The sequence below is a fragment of the Athene cunicularia genome (assembly GCF_003259725.1).
Source record: "Athene cunicularia isolate RWA chromosome 17 unlocalized genomic scaffold, athCun1 chr17_part1, whole genome shotgun sequence".
Lineage (NCBI taxonomy): Eukaryota > Metazoa > Chordata > Aves > Strigiformes > Strigidae > Athene > Athene cunicularia.
The window spans coordinates 3216333-3230987 of NW_020799122.1; the positions used below are offsets into that span (position 1 = coordinate 3216333).

The following is a 14655-nucleotide window of genomic DNA, read 5'->3' on the forward strand; positions in this document are numbered from 1 at the left end:
GTCCAAAGCCCTGCTCCGAGCTTTGGCACTGAGAACAAGACGTTCAGAAAGTGCCGGCACTTTTGTGCCGAGAGGCAGCCCCTGTGGTATGGAAAGACAGCAGTTAGCAAAGCCCAGATTTCAACCAAGCTGTAACAAAAACACTAAGTTCCAGTTTTAGTAAAATCTAGATGCCCAGAAGCATCATTTATTGCAAATCAGTTAACCAAAAAAAATACATCATTTTTGCAAACTACAACTTTGCATGTACATAACTTTATTACAGAAGATATCTTTTCTTAAACTACACTCTAGTTTATAAAACATAGGAAGATTCAACACCACGTGATGTTTTTATCACTCATATTAGGCGTGTCACAAGAACAATGGTCTGAAATGTTAACTAAGATGAGTGCTCAGCAAGGCGTTGTGCCTTGAGAAATATCCATTTTATTTGGTGTTCTAATAAAAAGGAACGAGGAAAAGGAACCCTTTCCTTAGGTTTTCTTGATTAACTGCTCTCTATTTGCCTGTCCCATACACATAATCTAGTCTTAGGGTGTCTGCTTGCCTTTGCACCCGAGTGAGTGATATTCCAACACCTCTATAAGGTGATAAATTTATGATATATTTAAGACTTGCTCATTTAGATTTTTGAAACAAAATCCACCTTTTCTTAAAAAAAAAAAAAAAAAAAAAAAAAAAAAAAAAAAAAAAAAAAAAAAAGATATTTACAAACATTAAATCTGCCACAGGCTTATACTATATTTTACATGATACACCAGAAGAGTGTACATCAATATAAAAAAAGATGCATCACTCCGGACTAACAAGAACAAAATGTTAACGTTTCACAGCACAGACTCGCCTGTGCTGTCCTTCGCCCTCCTGTTTAGCCAGTCCAGCCTCCCACCAAAACCAGCAGCGCTTTCCACTGAGCACCCAGCAGTCACGCGGCCAGAGGAGCTGGATACGGGCGAGCACGCGGTGGTGGCGGTGTTACAATGCTTCGTAATCTCACTCAGGTTGTCTGCATTAATAGACACGCCTTCTTTAAAACAGGCAGGCCATCCTTAAAATAAGGATGTGGTTTACAAGTTTATATTGGCATTTATTTCTTAAACAGTTACTCAAATGCAAACACGAAAACAAAAAACAGTAAAGACACTCGAAGTAAAATTAAGTCTCCTTTGTGTATAAACTCCACGGTTATGGGTTTGGTATATACTCCATAGTTATGGGCTCGCTCTCTTAAAAGTTTGGCAAATACAATTGGTGGGGGACAGTATTCATGTTTTGTAGGGTTATTCTTTTTAGCTTAGAACCTGTTCTTACAGGTCTATAATCCTGATTTTATTTTTCTTTTTAGATCATAAAAATCATTTAAATATATATATTTTTATATATATATATAAAAACAAGAGAGAACAAAAATTTCTATTATCAAGGCAAATGTACAACTATATAATACTGAAATTTAAACAAAGATTCATGACTGGTACCATAAAATGTCCTATCAGATATAATAGCAAAGGAAACATTTTAGAGTACATTTCAAAAATCCATCCATACTTAATTTTTTTGTTTTCCACCTAAGGAGTAATATTTTTAGTCAATTTTTCCCTCCCCTTTTCTTTCTCACCTCTCTTTCTGAGTTGAAAGAGAAAAAAAATAAATTAATGGCATTTCAGAATCACAAATTGCTGCTTATAGCTTTACATAAACATTTCCTCTCAAATCAAACACAGTGAACCCCCCGCAAACAAAAAAAGAATGTCCTATAAAAACCTAATTTTTTGATTTCTTGAAACACAACCGGTGTCCCACATTGAGTTCTTAACAATAGAACATATAAATAAAAAGGCAGTGTTTTCATGTAAAATAAAAAGTACATAAATAAATACTAAAAAAAAAAGAGGAATTAATTTGTCTTTTTTTTTTTTTTTTATAAAAACATATTTAAAAAGGATCCTTTAATAAAAGCATCCAATGTCCTTTAAAAAAAGATCTCCCTCAAGCTTTTAACTCCCACTGAGCACCAGCGTCTCTGAAACACCGTCTTTTACTTGAAGGCTTCGGGGATGTGTCCCATCTGTGACTGCATACTCGTGGGAGGGCTGGAGATGCCCTCGGACCAGTCGGACACGTTGGAGTGAGGAGACGAGCTGGACCACTGGTCCGGCGACTCTGGAGATGGCGTTAGGAAAGGGTGGTCGGGCACCTGGAGCTGGTGGCTGGGGGTGTTGTCCAAGGGGGAGGAATAACTGTGCTGGGAAGGTGGAGTTAGAAACTGCGTGGTGGTCATGGGCTGGGCGAGGGAGGATGGCAGAGACGTGGGCAGCATCTGGGAATCTTGAGGCAGGATGGTGTGGACTGCCATGGCGCTGCTGCTCACCGGCTGCATGTCGGGCTGGCTCAGCTCCGTACCGAGGAAATTTTGGCCGATGTGGCCGCTCGCATTGGAGCTGGGGTTGTGATGCTGCTGCGCCTGCTGCTGCTGCTGCGCCTGCGGCTGGGGTTGCTGCGGCTGCTGCTGCGCCTGCATGTTTTGCTGCTGGAGCTGTTGTTGCTGCATCTGCTGGAGCTGCTGGCTCTGCATCAGGTGAGGCTGGGAAGCCAGCCGGGTGTTGGGCATGGCCTGGTAGCTCATCATCTGCGACAAGCTCGTGGTGGGCAGGCCGTTGTGCAGGGAGGTCATCATGCCGTGTTGAAGGTTTTGCGTCTGCTGATGCGCCCCCGGTTGCATGTTGCCTCTCATGGGGTTGTACTGGTTCTGGACCATGCCGTTCTGCAGCCTGGTGAGCCAGTCACACTGCCCGTTCAGAGCGGCCGCTCCGCCGACCGAGAAATTCATCGGGGCGTTGCTCATCACCGTGCTGGGGCTGGAGACGGGGAGGTGGGAGAGGCGCGGCGGCACCGAATCGAAGGCCATCCTGCTGGAGTTGCCCATGGCCATATCCTGCTTGCCCGCCATGTTGAGGTGATTGATGCTCATGTGGGCATCAGGCATGCCTGGCAGATGATTCAGAGGCATGGAAGGGGACTGCTGAAATGGAGAGGTCATCAGCGGAGGAGAGGCGACGTCTGACAGGTACCCATGGGGCGACTCCAGGGAGTCCACTGGCGACAACACACTGGAGTTGTCAAGCAGACATCCTTTTCCATCTTGTGATTTTTTCCTCCGGGCTTTGAGGTCTTTGGCATCCTTGCCGTTGCAGCTCAGGCCCTTGGTACTGGGTTTCCTGGCTTTCTTGCCCTGGACGGCAGGTTTCAGGTTGCCGATGTAGCTGTTGGGAGAGCAGAGCGGAGGGGACAGCGTGGGTGCTCCCAGCGGGCCGTTGTGCAGCGGCGGGCTCCGCACCAGGTTGTACTCGTCCAGCAGCCTCACGATGTCGTGGTGCATGCGCTCCTGGGCGATGTCCCGCGGCAGCCGGTCCATGTGGTCCGTGATGTCGCGGTTGGCAAAATTGTCCAGCAGGACCTTGGCGGTTTCGTAGCTCCCTTCTCTGGCTGCGAGGAACAGTGGGGTCTCCTCCTGGAAACCCAGCAAAGATGGTTAAGGTTTAAGCTCACAGATTGTCCTGGCTAACACTACTGAGAGCTCCACGCCCAACACCGTGCGGTTGGGTGGCAGAGATGGTTATTGTCTCTCCTCTGGTGAGGTCTTGCTGCTGCTTTTTCCTACTCTGCTGAGCCATGTCCTTACACTGGTATCAAACCAGGAACCCTACGAGTGGCCCAGAACATGCAAGGAGATGCCCACACCAACACCGTATCACACAGTTCACCAAGCACCGCACAGCCCCTCAGCATCACCCATAGGACCAAATCCCACAGCGCTTCTTGGAGCTAAATCCAGCAGCTTCATTCACGGCAGAACAATCTGATCAGTCCCAGTGCCAGAGAGTGTTGTACTTTAGGCACAAACTACCCTTTAACAGACTCCCCAGATGGTTCTTTCCTTGCCTATGTCAGCCCAGGAGACCCCTACCTTGTTATTCTGCATATCCTTATTGGCACCGTTCTTCAGGAGGACGACTGCAGCTTCAACATTATTCACAGCAGCTGCCCAGTGCAGTGCTGACTTGCCTACAGAGAAAGATCACGAAATACAACACACATTAGTGAGTGGTAAGAGTAAGAGCAAGCAGCCCTTTCCTTCCACCCCTGAGGGAGCCAGTGTTTTAGTTGCCTGCAGTACCTAGATCATCCACGGCATTGACGTCTGCGTGGCAGTTGATGAGGTCGTCCAGCATGCCCTCCACAGCCAAGCGAGCAGCCAGGATCAGAGGAGTGGTCCCGTCATGCATTCGGGCGTCGAGATCGGTTGCCCTGTTCCTAATCAGGATCTACCACAACAAGGGCCAAAGCACAGGAAACACAAACGTCAGGAGGGACAGACAGCAGCTCTCAGGACCTGCCACCCCCTTTCCAGAGGCTGGTCCCTCCAGTCCTCACTCCCAGTTTGGGGGTGCACATCTGGAGGGGTTGCTGCTTTGCTGTGCCCTGCCCTGAGACAACAGGCACTTCAGTTTTCAAGACTTTCACCCCGCACCTCACCGGGACGAGCTGGAGACCCTGCGATAAGCTCAGTCGTGTGTGTCTGACCCAACACGTAGCACCAGTATTTTCCCCGGAAAACCCCGAGACTGGTGGCGAAAGGATCAATTACCTGGAAGACTCCTTGGGCATCGGCAGAGACGGCGGCGTGGAGGGGTGTCCTGCCCATGTTATCCTGGATGTTTGCATCAGCACTGGCTTCCAGAAGGCGCTTGGCAGCGTCGGAGCGGGAGTAGCGGGCGGCCAGGTGAAGGGCCGTCTCGCCGGTGCGGTCAGTCTGGTTGTGTAAGCTGGCGCCTTGGTAAATGAAATCCGAGATGACAGCAGGAGCATCGTCTTCCTCTTCGCTATTACCGGTCTCCAGCCCTCCTCCGCTGCACGAGGCGATCATCAGCGGGGTGAAGCCATCTGAAAAGCACAGGGGAACTCGGTGAAAAAAGGCTTTTTACCCTTCTGTAATGCAGGCGGCTCAGCAAAATGCTCTGTCTGCGATAGATGCTTATTCTCGTGGGTGCATCAAGACTGAGTTCCTGACTGGTTCTCAACATCAAACACGAATATCCTTCCTCTGATACGGATCTGAAATTCCTTAGTGGTACCTCACCACTCACGGCTTTTCCTATTTCATCTGCTAGCTTGCACACACTTTTAAAGACAAGGAAAGTGTTAGAACGTGTGAGGGGCGATTTATAAGGAAGGTTGCTCAAAGCAAACTTGAGTACAGTACAGCACAGCCTTAAATATTTTTATTACTTCAGATGACAATTTCACAGATATGGGGAAGACCAAATGTTTGTAATAATTTAAAAGCCTATTAATTGTTAATAGAGTTAAAAGCCTGAAGATTGTGAAATGGGTGGAGAGGAATCTAGGAGTGGCGGAGGGATGGGCTGGATGCTTAAATAGGCACTTCTGTATTGTCTAATTTCCATCTCAGTGATTAAACAACAGAGATCTCGTGTAAAGCCAAATGTGACAGGGTCTAATCCTGCACGACGGGACCCACGCGCTGCAGAACGGCTAGCAGTGACTCTGTACTAGAAGTGGAGACAGGTAGGGCTGCCTGGGATTGCTCATCTGCAGGGCTAAGGGAGGGTTTTAGGTGAGCAGACAAGGAGTGCACCTTACCAGGACCTCTGACGTTGACATCCATGCAGTCTGCATCGATCTCCCCCTGCGGCGGGGTGGGTGCCATGGAGGATATGCGCAGGTCGGCGGCGTCCAGGTGTTGCTGGGTCCACTGCCTGTGATCCGTCTGATCGTCCGTGTCAGGCAGCATCGCCTGCTCCTCGAACTGCGGAACGACGGCGGGAAGTGAGCACCGAGCAGAGGAGGGGGCTGAGCTCTGGCGTGGGGAGCTCTGCGAGTCTCAGAGGGGCGTTTGTCACACGCAGGGTTGGAAAGGAGCCGGCAGCAGCGATGCATCGCGCTGACTGGGCCCCCGAGGGTCCCCCCTGCTCTGCTGCTCCCCGCAGCGCTCTGCTCCTTCCGTGACAAAACCCCGTGTGAGGCTGCTGCCAGCACAGAAAGGGAATGTGGCAGTGAGCTTACCCTGAACTTCTTGGTGTCCAAGGTCTCCTCATCACCCCACTCATTTTGGTTGTCATCCATCAGCGTGCCGTCTGAAGCATTTTTGAGGGGTCTTTAAAAATGAAACCATACAAAAAAATTAGCTAGCTCGTCTGCAGGAACGAGTCTGTGATAGATGGTGTTTATCTACATGCACAAACTCAAAGAAGAATCAACAAGGCATTTGCAGGAGGTTCCTCTCGGGTTGCCTTTCATTTTCTACCAAGTGCAAACGGACCATGAAGCGTTTAAAAACCTCCTCCAGATGGGAACACCCTTTCCCCCATGCAGAACTGATTTTTTTCCTCCCCGCTATGCCAATACGACGCACCAGAGACCAAAACTCCATGGGGCTCTTTCAGAAGAGCCCCGAGCAGCCCCACTGCACTGTGTTTAACGGGTTAGCAAGCAAATTACTCACTTGAGTCCAACAGAATCCTCCCCAAGTGGTTCTCGTCGCTTCTTCTTGCTCGACTCTGTCACTTTGAAGCCTTCTGGGAACCAAAGCTGCCCATGCTCCCTGCGCCGCTTACGAGACACCAGTACTCCCACTCCAATGAAAGCAAGCAGGACCAGCACAGCCCCCACCACGTACATAGGATACAGCTGGGAGTTCTTCGTGGGCTCAGCTGTTTCACCTACAAAACAGTGGGGCACAAGGAGATGCTGAGACATTAAGCTGCATAGCAAACCAGTGACAGAGTGGAAATGAAGGAAAATTAGTTAATAGAGGTACCTAAGTCTGATCTAAATCAGCCCCCCCCCCCAAAAAAAAAAATAAGGTCGTTTTATACGCTATTAATCAGAATTGCAAACTATCGGCAAATTCTCGGCTGCACAAGCCAGCCTGCATCAGGAGACAGCTTCACTTTTTTCTCCTTTAAGGAAAAGGATTAGCAAACTTCAAATCATTGCGCTTGCATTGAGCTGTTAAGACAAAAGGATTTAGGGGGGATTTTCAAGATACAAACTTCAACTCCTTGCATGTCACTGATTGATTGAAGCCGGTTGGGTTTTCTTTCTCTTTTCTTTTTTTTTTTTTAATAACTTTTATAGTGATAATGATTTTGAAATAAACCTGAAATAAGCAAAAATAATAAACTGGGTTTTGCAATTTTTTTAAAAAGAGCAGACTTGAAGGAAAAAAAAAAACAAAAACAAAGACGCAACGCGATTAAAACCAAACTGTGCTCAAGTGCAGGCAGCTGACAGATACCTAAACATGGATATGGCTGGAAAGTTTTGGCTGTCTCTCCTCTCCAGCCGACCAGCTGTACTTACTTTTAACTGCTTCTATTTTGTAGGGTATGTTCAGGTTGCCAAGGGAGGCCAAGGCACCCAGGAATGCCGCCACATCAGTTGCACTCTGGAAGCACTGGGAAGACGACTGGATGCACTGTCGGTTATCAATTTCCAAGTAGACGATGGATCTGTGCAAGATGAGTCAATGAGAAACACGGAGAAATGACCACACTGACAAGACAGACGAGCCCTGTCTCCCCTCCTTAACCCTCCGTCAGTGGGAATTAGGAGGTGGGAACCCATCTCCTCTTTTCCCTGTGGCACAAGCCCTGCAGCAGCTCGCACTCATGGTCTATGGGATTTGCCTCGATGAATACTGCGAAATCTAACTCATCTACAGGAATGGGAGGGAGTCTCTGCTTCACAGTGTTTTAAAATGACCCAGACACTACAGCATCTTAAATAATGCTGTTTGGGAGCCTTCAGATCTTTTCACATCAGTTTCGCTGCTCTAACTCCTTTGCTTTCAGTGGCTTTTGATTGAGCCCACAGAGAGGGAGAAGGTTAGATCTATATGTTTATGCCGAAGATCTCCAAACACAGTTTGCAGTAATTGAGTTTTACAACAAAGCTCTAGAAAGCATTTCCCAGGGAGAAACTGAGGCTTAACTTAACAACTTCCTGAAGTCAGACAGTCAGCCAGGCCAACCTCTGCTTCCAGGTCCCACCCAGCCCAGCCCCGGCTCCCAACAATACACAGGACTCCTTCAATCGTGAGAGTCGGCGCAGCATTGTGTCAGGGATTCCTGAGTGATCACTCGCTTTTCCCACATGAGAGCAAAATCCGGTTTCTATTCACACAGAAAGCAACGTCTAAATACAATTATCTGGCCTACATCCTTCCCTTTATAGTGTGTTACTATTATCAACACAGAAAACAAACGCTGCTCAGTGAAAAAGGAACCCATTGGTCCCCCTTACCCTCTGATGTCCATCTGATCGAGCTCTCGCTTCTGCCTTCTGCCAGCCCTGGAGTAGAGGCTGCTCTTTACTTTATTGATGACAGCACTAGACATATCTGACCAGTCCTCTGTTGACCTCTTGATGTAATGCTTTTTCAGCTCCTCCTCATTGCCATAGTATGGGAAGATCATATACTCTCCCTTGGGGTTCTTCTTGAAGACCACGTTGGTGTGCAGCACGCGGCTCAGCTCCCGCAGGAAGTTGAAGGAGTTGTTCTTCAGGTTCTCGGGAGTGATCAGGACCACCACCACCAGCGTGCCATCCGCGAGCTTCTCTGGCATGTTGTTTGCACAGTCCAGACCATCCCATTCGCACTCAAAATTATTGCAGCCCTGGTCACAGTGACCGTCTGAGAAGTGATCTTTGCAGTACTGATCATACAGAGGGCTGGGCAGAAGAAAAGGAAAGGCAGAAGAATGAATTAGACCAAGTGCTGCGTATATAACCTGTCTGCTGAGACAATGAGTGGTGGTCCACAAGGCCCTCTCTTTTGTATAAATATTCTTCACCCTGATAGACACTAAGCCAGTTGACGCAGAAGGCAACTGTTTCACGCAGTGCTGTGAAGCTTTCACCTCTCCAGGTGAAAGATGATAGCGGCTGTTAAATTACAAGTTGCAGTTTAGATGCCAGAAAAAGGGACAAATTAACGTGACTCAGAGAAGACATGGGGACATGGAATAATTACTCAGACAAGAGTTTGTCCAGGGATCTGGGATTATGATCCTGCTGTTGCCAAAGACAGGATTGGGTAAATGCCCGGATGTTAACATCGTGTTTTCTGGCTGCTCCTCCATCCAGGGTGGATGAGGAACTGAAACTCACAGTGTTACTACTATGAGTTGGAAAATTCACTTCTATGGCGTGATACGGGCAAGCCACCAGGAATGAGCCAAAACCAGAGAGCTTCCAAGTGTATATAAACTTCCAAGTGTATATAAACTTGGTAAGACCACAGGGAAGTGTGGTTGCTTGAGTTGCAGCCCCACAGGCAGCAGAACAGAACGCAGAGAGTGAACAACAGATCTGCCCTTAGGAGCTTTAGCAGATGCAACCAGAAAATACCCCCAGACGATCAGCACAGAGGTCACCGCTTTAAAACAAGAGGGGCAACGAGCAAGTCACTTACTTGCACTGCCCTTCGTATTTCTGGCAGTCAAATCCATCGTACAGGCAGCCAGCATTATTGCACTGAGAGTCGCACTTGCCATCGTTGAAGTACTTCCAGCACTGCAGAGACTGGGAGCAGTTCTTCCAGGGGTCATTGAAATTGAGGGAGCAGTCGCCCCCGTCCCAGCCGCAGGCGTGGTTGTTGCATTTCCCATCGCAGATCTTGTTGCCCGCGTACCCCGCGCAGACGGCGATCTCGCACTTCTCTTCAATTTTGGGTGGGATGATATCCTGCCCGATCCCACCCTGGAAATCGAAGTCGAGGATGTGGCAGTTGAGGCCATTGAAGTTGGCCGGGCAGTTGCACCGGTAGTAAGGGGAGGCATCGCTGAAGAACTCGCAGGTGCCCCCGTTGTAGCAGGGGTTGGACGTGCAGGGGCTGCTGGCCGGGTACTGGCACTCGGGGCCCGTGAAGGCCGGCGTGCACATGCACTTGGAGCTCTTGTGGATGGAGATGCAGGTGCCACCGTTCAGGCAGTGCAGGTTCCCGCAGGTGCGGGAGTCGTTCTCGCAGGTGGCACCCACGAATCCCTGGGGAGGTGACAGCAAGGGGGGAGTCAGAATCACTGACACTGTCCTACGAGCAGCCTAACACACGTGTGTGTCCTGGGAAACTGGGCACAAACCCCGTGAATCGGGGCACGGTTCTGGCACGTCCTCTGAAACTAGCGATGGGCAAGAATAATCTAGAATGTAATTGCTGTTAAAGCATCCCCCTCAAAATGAAGGGAGTTCTTCTCCATAGCTGCCTGCTCCACCTTTATGTGGTGCAAATAATGGTCAACCAGGCAAGACTCTGTCCTACAGAGCTGTGCATCGTACCTGCAGGGCTGAGCCACCTCCTTCTCCCTGACCCTAACACAGTCTCCTCGCCGGTGAGGAGTGTGTGCATACACGGATACACAGCGAGCACCCACAGCAAAGCATCTTCCCCTCCACGCTTACCCCGGCTATCCCAGCTGGGGAAGCCTCAGGGGCTAATCTAGCCCCTTGTCTGCCCGCGGGACCTGTGCAACACCCCAAGCTCAGCACTGGAGAGGAGCAGGGACCTACCGGGGGGCATTTGCAGATGAAGCCACGGCCGGTGTTGCTGGCAACGGCGCATGTCCCGCCGTTCCTGCAGGGTTTGCCTTTACAGCCGTCCACCACAGTGTCACAGCGACGGCCTGCCGAGGGAGAGGAGCGTGTGAGGAGCAGAGGAAGGCGGGCGAGATGCTTGGAGGGGACTGGGGGGTGCAGGGCTGAGCGCTGGGAGCTGGGGGCGACACGGTGCTCACCTGCGTAGCCAGGTCGGCACTCGCATTTGTAGTCATTGACCCGCTGCACGCAGTTCTGGGTGCCGCGGGCGTCGCAGGGGTTGGACAGGCACTCGTTGACGTCTCCCTCGCAGCGCTCCCCTACAAAGCCAGGGGGGCAGATGCAGCTGTAGCCACCTACCCGATCCGTGCACTTGCCATTGTTAAAGCACTTGGGCCCCAGGGTGACAGGATCAAAGAAAGGGCTGCAGTCATCCACATTGATCTCACAGTGCACCCCTAGAGAAATGGGGGAACAACCCACACAGCTCATCAAACAGTATCGGGGGGCCTGGTGGTCCCTCGTGTGAACCTTCCCTGCGAAGGGGCTGAGCCTGACCAATTCAATGGCAGTCTGAGCCGCCGCTCTGGCAGGAGGCACGCGGCACCGCGCAGCTCACGTCCAAGGTTGCGTGGCCTTGATGGCTAAGCTCGCAAGCAAACACAAACCTCGACTGTTGCATTTGCTTCTGCTAGCCCGAGCAGCTAATGAGCAGATACCAAGGATATCTGCACGCAGCCCACTAATGCCCCAGCCTGGGGAATTAATTTACCTTGAGTTCCTCTGGGGCAGGAGCATTTGTAGGTATTGATGAGATCGATGCAGGTTCCGCCATTCTGGCATGGGTGGGACAAGCACTCATTGATCTCCTCTGAGCAGTTAACTCCATGATAACCAGCCACACACTATAAGGAGGGAAGAGGGGAACTATCAGTGAGGTTCACTCAATTCCCACACGGCTGCAGGAGCACAGCCAGCACCCTGGCCTTCAACTCCGTGAAGGGACACCGAGCCAGCCTGAAGCTCCACGGGCAGCAGAAAGGCAGGAACTGGTGCTTTCTCCCTGTGCATCTCTGCCCCCCGTAGCACCCACCTCGCAGGAGTAGCCTCCCAGGTAATCTGTGCAGGTGGCTCCGTTCTGGCAGGGGTTGGGGGAACACTCATCCACCTGCTCCTCGCAGTAGCTGCCGGTGTAGCCGGCCTGGCAGCGGCAGAAGTGAGTGTTGCCGGTGTCCACACAGAGCCCTGAATTCCTGCAGAGATGTGCTACATCGATACCTGCCGGGGAGGGAGAGCAGAGTGAGATGTGGGGACCTTGGTGACACCCAGGCACCACAGTCTCATGGAGTGCACGTTACAGCAATCCTTGAGACCGCTCTGGTTGTGCCAAAGACCCTCACCGGGAGAACTGAGCGTGTCCCTGCTCAGAGCCCACCACAGAGACATCTGGGGACCCCTCCCTGGCCCAGTGAGGCTCTACGTGGCAGGGACTGACCTTGCTGCTTAGCAGCCACCTCGCAGGAGACACTGGGGACATCGCAGTACAGCCCTGTCCACCCGCTGTTGCACTCGCAGCGGTACAGGTTGTTGGTCTGCCAGCACTTCCCTCCGTTTTTGCAAGGAGAGGAGTCACACCAACGCACCAGGTTCTGGGGGGAGCAAAGCAAGAGATGGGAGTCAGGACCCAGCAGGGCTTCTGCAGGAGCAGAGACTGCAGTGACCCCCCCGAATCCCCACAGCCAGCATGCACGGGTGGACACCGGGTTGGCAGCCAACACCCCAAGGCTCCTCTACCTGGCAGTTGAGGCCGGTGTATCCCTGGGGACAAGTGCACTTGTATGTCCCGTAGCTGTCCTGACACGTGCCCCCGTTCAGGCACGGCTTGGAGTCGCACTCGTTGATGTTATGCTCGCAGTAGCTGCCCGTGAAGCCGGGCGGACAGACGCAGGTGAAGGTGTTGATGCCATCCACGCAGGTCCCACCGTTGAAGCAGGAGCTGGGAACAGAAACATCCCGTTGCAGTGAGTCACCGCTGGTCGTGCTCCACGCCAAAGCCCCCCCAAAACAGCCCAGGGCTACGGGGCAGCGCAGGGACTCAGCCCCTTGCTCCAGCTCAGACAGGCTGTGCCCGCAGCAGGGGCCGTGCCGGGCTGTACCTCTCCGTGCAGTCAGGTGTGTTGTTCTCGCAGTGGATGCCGCTGAAGCCGGAGGGGCAAGTGCAGGTGTAGCTGTTGACACAGTCGGTGCAGTTGGCACCGTTCTTGCAGGGGTTGCTGGCACACTCGTTGATGTCCTCCTCGCACTTGGGCCCGCGGAAACCAGCCAAGCACTCGCAGAAGAACGTGCCGATGCCATCGGAGCAGGAGCCACCGTTGTGGCATGGATCTGGAGAGCAGGGATGTGTGTGGGAAGAGGCAATGGGTCCGGGCCCGGGAGCTGCCCCACAGCGCTGTCCCCACACACGTCCTCTGGCTGCATGGAGGGATGGGACAGAGCCCGTGGACCAGACAGAGGTCAGGCCAGTCCCACCAGGGGACTGGGAACGAAGAGGACACATGGGACACTCTTGTTCACTGCCTGCACATCACTGTCCCCCCCCAACCTCCTTCCTGCCAGCTCCCATCTGGCCTTGGACTGACACAGCCCATCTGGGACATGCTTGAGGTGGCCTAAAAGCCTGAGCAGGGCTTGCAGCACAACCCAGGCCAAGGCAGCGGCCGGGGCTCGCCCATGCAGCCCCAGGAAGGGCAACGAAGCTGAGCCGGGGCCACATGGCTCCGCAGAGCCCCTGCTCTTACTGGGCTTGCAGTCGTCGATGTCGGTGTCGCAGTTGCGGCCGGTGAAGCCGGTTCTGCAGGCACAGCGGTAGCTCCCGTTGGTGTTCTGGCACGTGGCCCCGTTGCGGCAGGGGCTCTTCACGCACTCGTTGATGTCGATCTCGCAGGTCTGACCTGCGGGACAGAGACCGTGTGGGCTGGAGGTGCTGGCGAAAGCCCCAGGGATGACAACGATGTCTTGGGCACCGCTCGCACCAGGGCAGGAGCCCTCGCAGCAAACTGCCCTCGCCCCAAACCGCCACATCCCATCTACCCAGCTGAGCTGTGGGGCAGGTCAGGACCCTCCCTGAGGGTCCCTGGCCACGCTCCCTCCCCTCCATCATTCACTCCCTGGGCAGCTGAGGAGAGCAGGGTGTGCTGAACCCCCAGATGGGCCATGCCCCTACCTTGCCAGCCAGAGGGGCAACTGCAGGAGAAGCTCTCGTAGTCCTCCGACTCCCGGCACTCGCCGCCGTTCTTGCAGGGGCCGCCAGCACAGGGGGCCAGCACGTCCTCACAGGTGGCTCCTGCGCAGGCACAAGCACCCGCTGACACCCCATCCAAAACGAGAGACCCCGCTACCCCTGTCCCCTGCCCTGGGCTGCTGCCAGCCCTGGGGCAGGCTCTGGGCTTCCCCACTGCCCTGGTGTAACCCAGCTGGAGCCGTCTCCTCCATCCCTGGTCCCCCGTGAGCCCGGGCCCCCCATGAATCCTTTAAGGCCTGACAATCTGGGCTGCATTAAAGTGCCGCACTTCATCTGGCAGGGAAGTGCCGCTCGGGGTCTCTTTCCCCTCTTGCGCTCCCCCCACTGTCCCTCTCAGCTGCTTTTCCTGTTTACGTCCAGCCAAGGGACACATTCCCTCCAAACCCTTATCTTCTCTGTCAGCCAGTATCTCCCGAACTGGCCTTTGCTATTTTCCAGAGCCTTCCCCTCCCCGCCTGCCCCATCCCCGTCCCCCCAGGGGTTTCTATGGCCACTGCCGAGGGCAGGAAACACCTCACGGCTTCCTGCAATTGTGCACCGGCTGCCGCTCTGCGCGAGCGGAAGCGGGAGGCCAGCAAACAGGAATTGGCTCAGCAGAATCCCCCGACCCCTCAGCCTCAGCTCGCTTTTTCCAGCACGAGCATCGTGGCAGGAGAACGGGGCCACCGACAGCGCCGACCCCGCCGGGGCAGCGGGGTGTGAGTGGGGCGGCCGCCCGGTGCTGCTGCCCCGGG

General features: G+C 52.8%; 1 protein-coding gene across 1 annotated transcript in view; it reads right to left on the bottom strand.

Moving 5' to 3' along the window:
• Positions 1-685: 685 nt before the first annotated feature.
• The window catches only part of NOTCH1 (notch 1), a 44070-nt gene continuing 30100 nt past the window's right edge, over positions 686-14655 (bottom strand). The window contains exons 17-35 of the mRNA XM_026860651.1: positions 13844-13963; positions 13419-13571; positions 12777-13005; positions 12415-12616; positions 12116-12269; positions 11714-11898; positions 11393-11525; positions 10821-11078; positions 10597-10709; positions 9503-10074; positions 8332-8760; positions 7390-7538; positions 6530-6746; positions 6091-6181; positions 5668-5833; positions 4652-4947; positions 4181-4328; positions 3971-4068; positions 686-3514 (exon numbers count right to left, since the gene is read on the bottom strand). Coding sequence (XP_026716452.1) covers positions 2042-3514; positions 3971-4068; positions 4181-4328; positions 4652-4947; positions 5668-5833; positions 6091-6181; positions 6530-6746; positions 7390-7538; positions 8332-8760; positions 9503-10074; positions 10597-10709; positions 10821-11078; positions 11393-11525; positions 11714-11898; positions 12116-12269; positions 12415-12616; positions 12777-13005; positions 13419-13571; positions 13844-13963 — 5186 coding nt within the window. The 3' untranslated portion in view covers positions 686-2041. The remainder of the gene's footprint in view (positions 3515-3970; positions 4069-4180; positions 4329-4651; positions 4948-5667; positions 5834-6090; positions 6182-6529; positions 6747-7389; positions 7539-8331; positions 8761-9502; positions 10075-10596; positions 10710-10820; positions 11079-11392; positions 11526-11713; positions 11899-12115; positions 12270-12414; positions 12617-12776; positions 13006-13418; positions 13572-13843; positions 13964-14655) is intronic.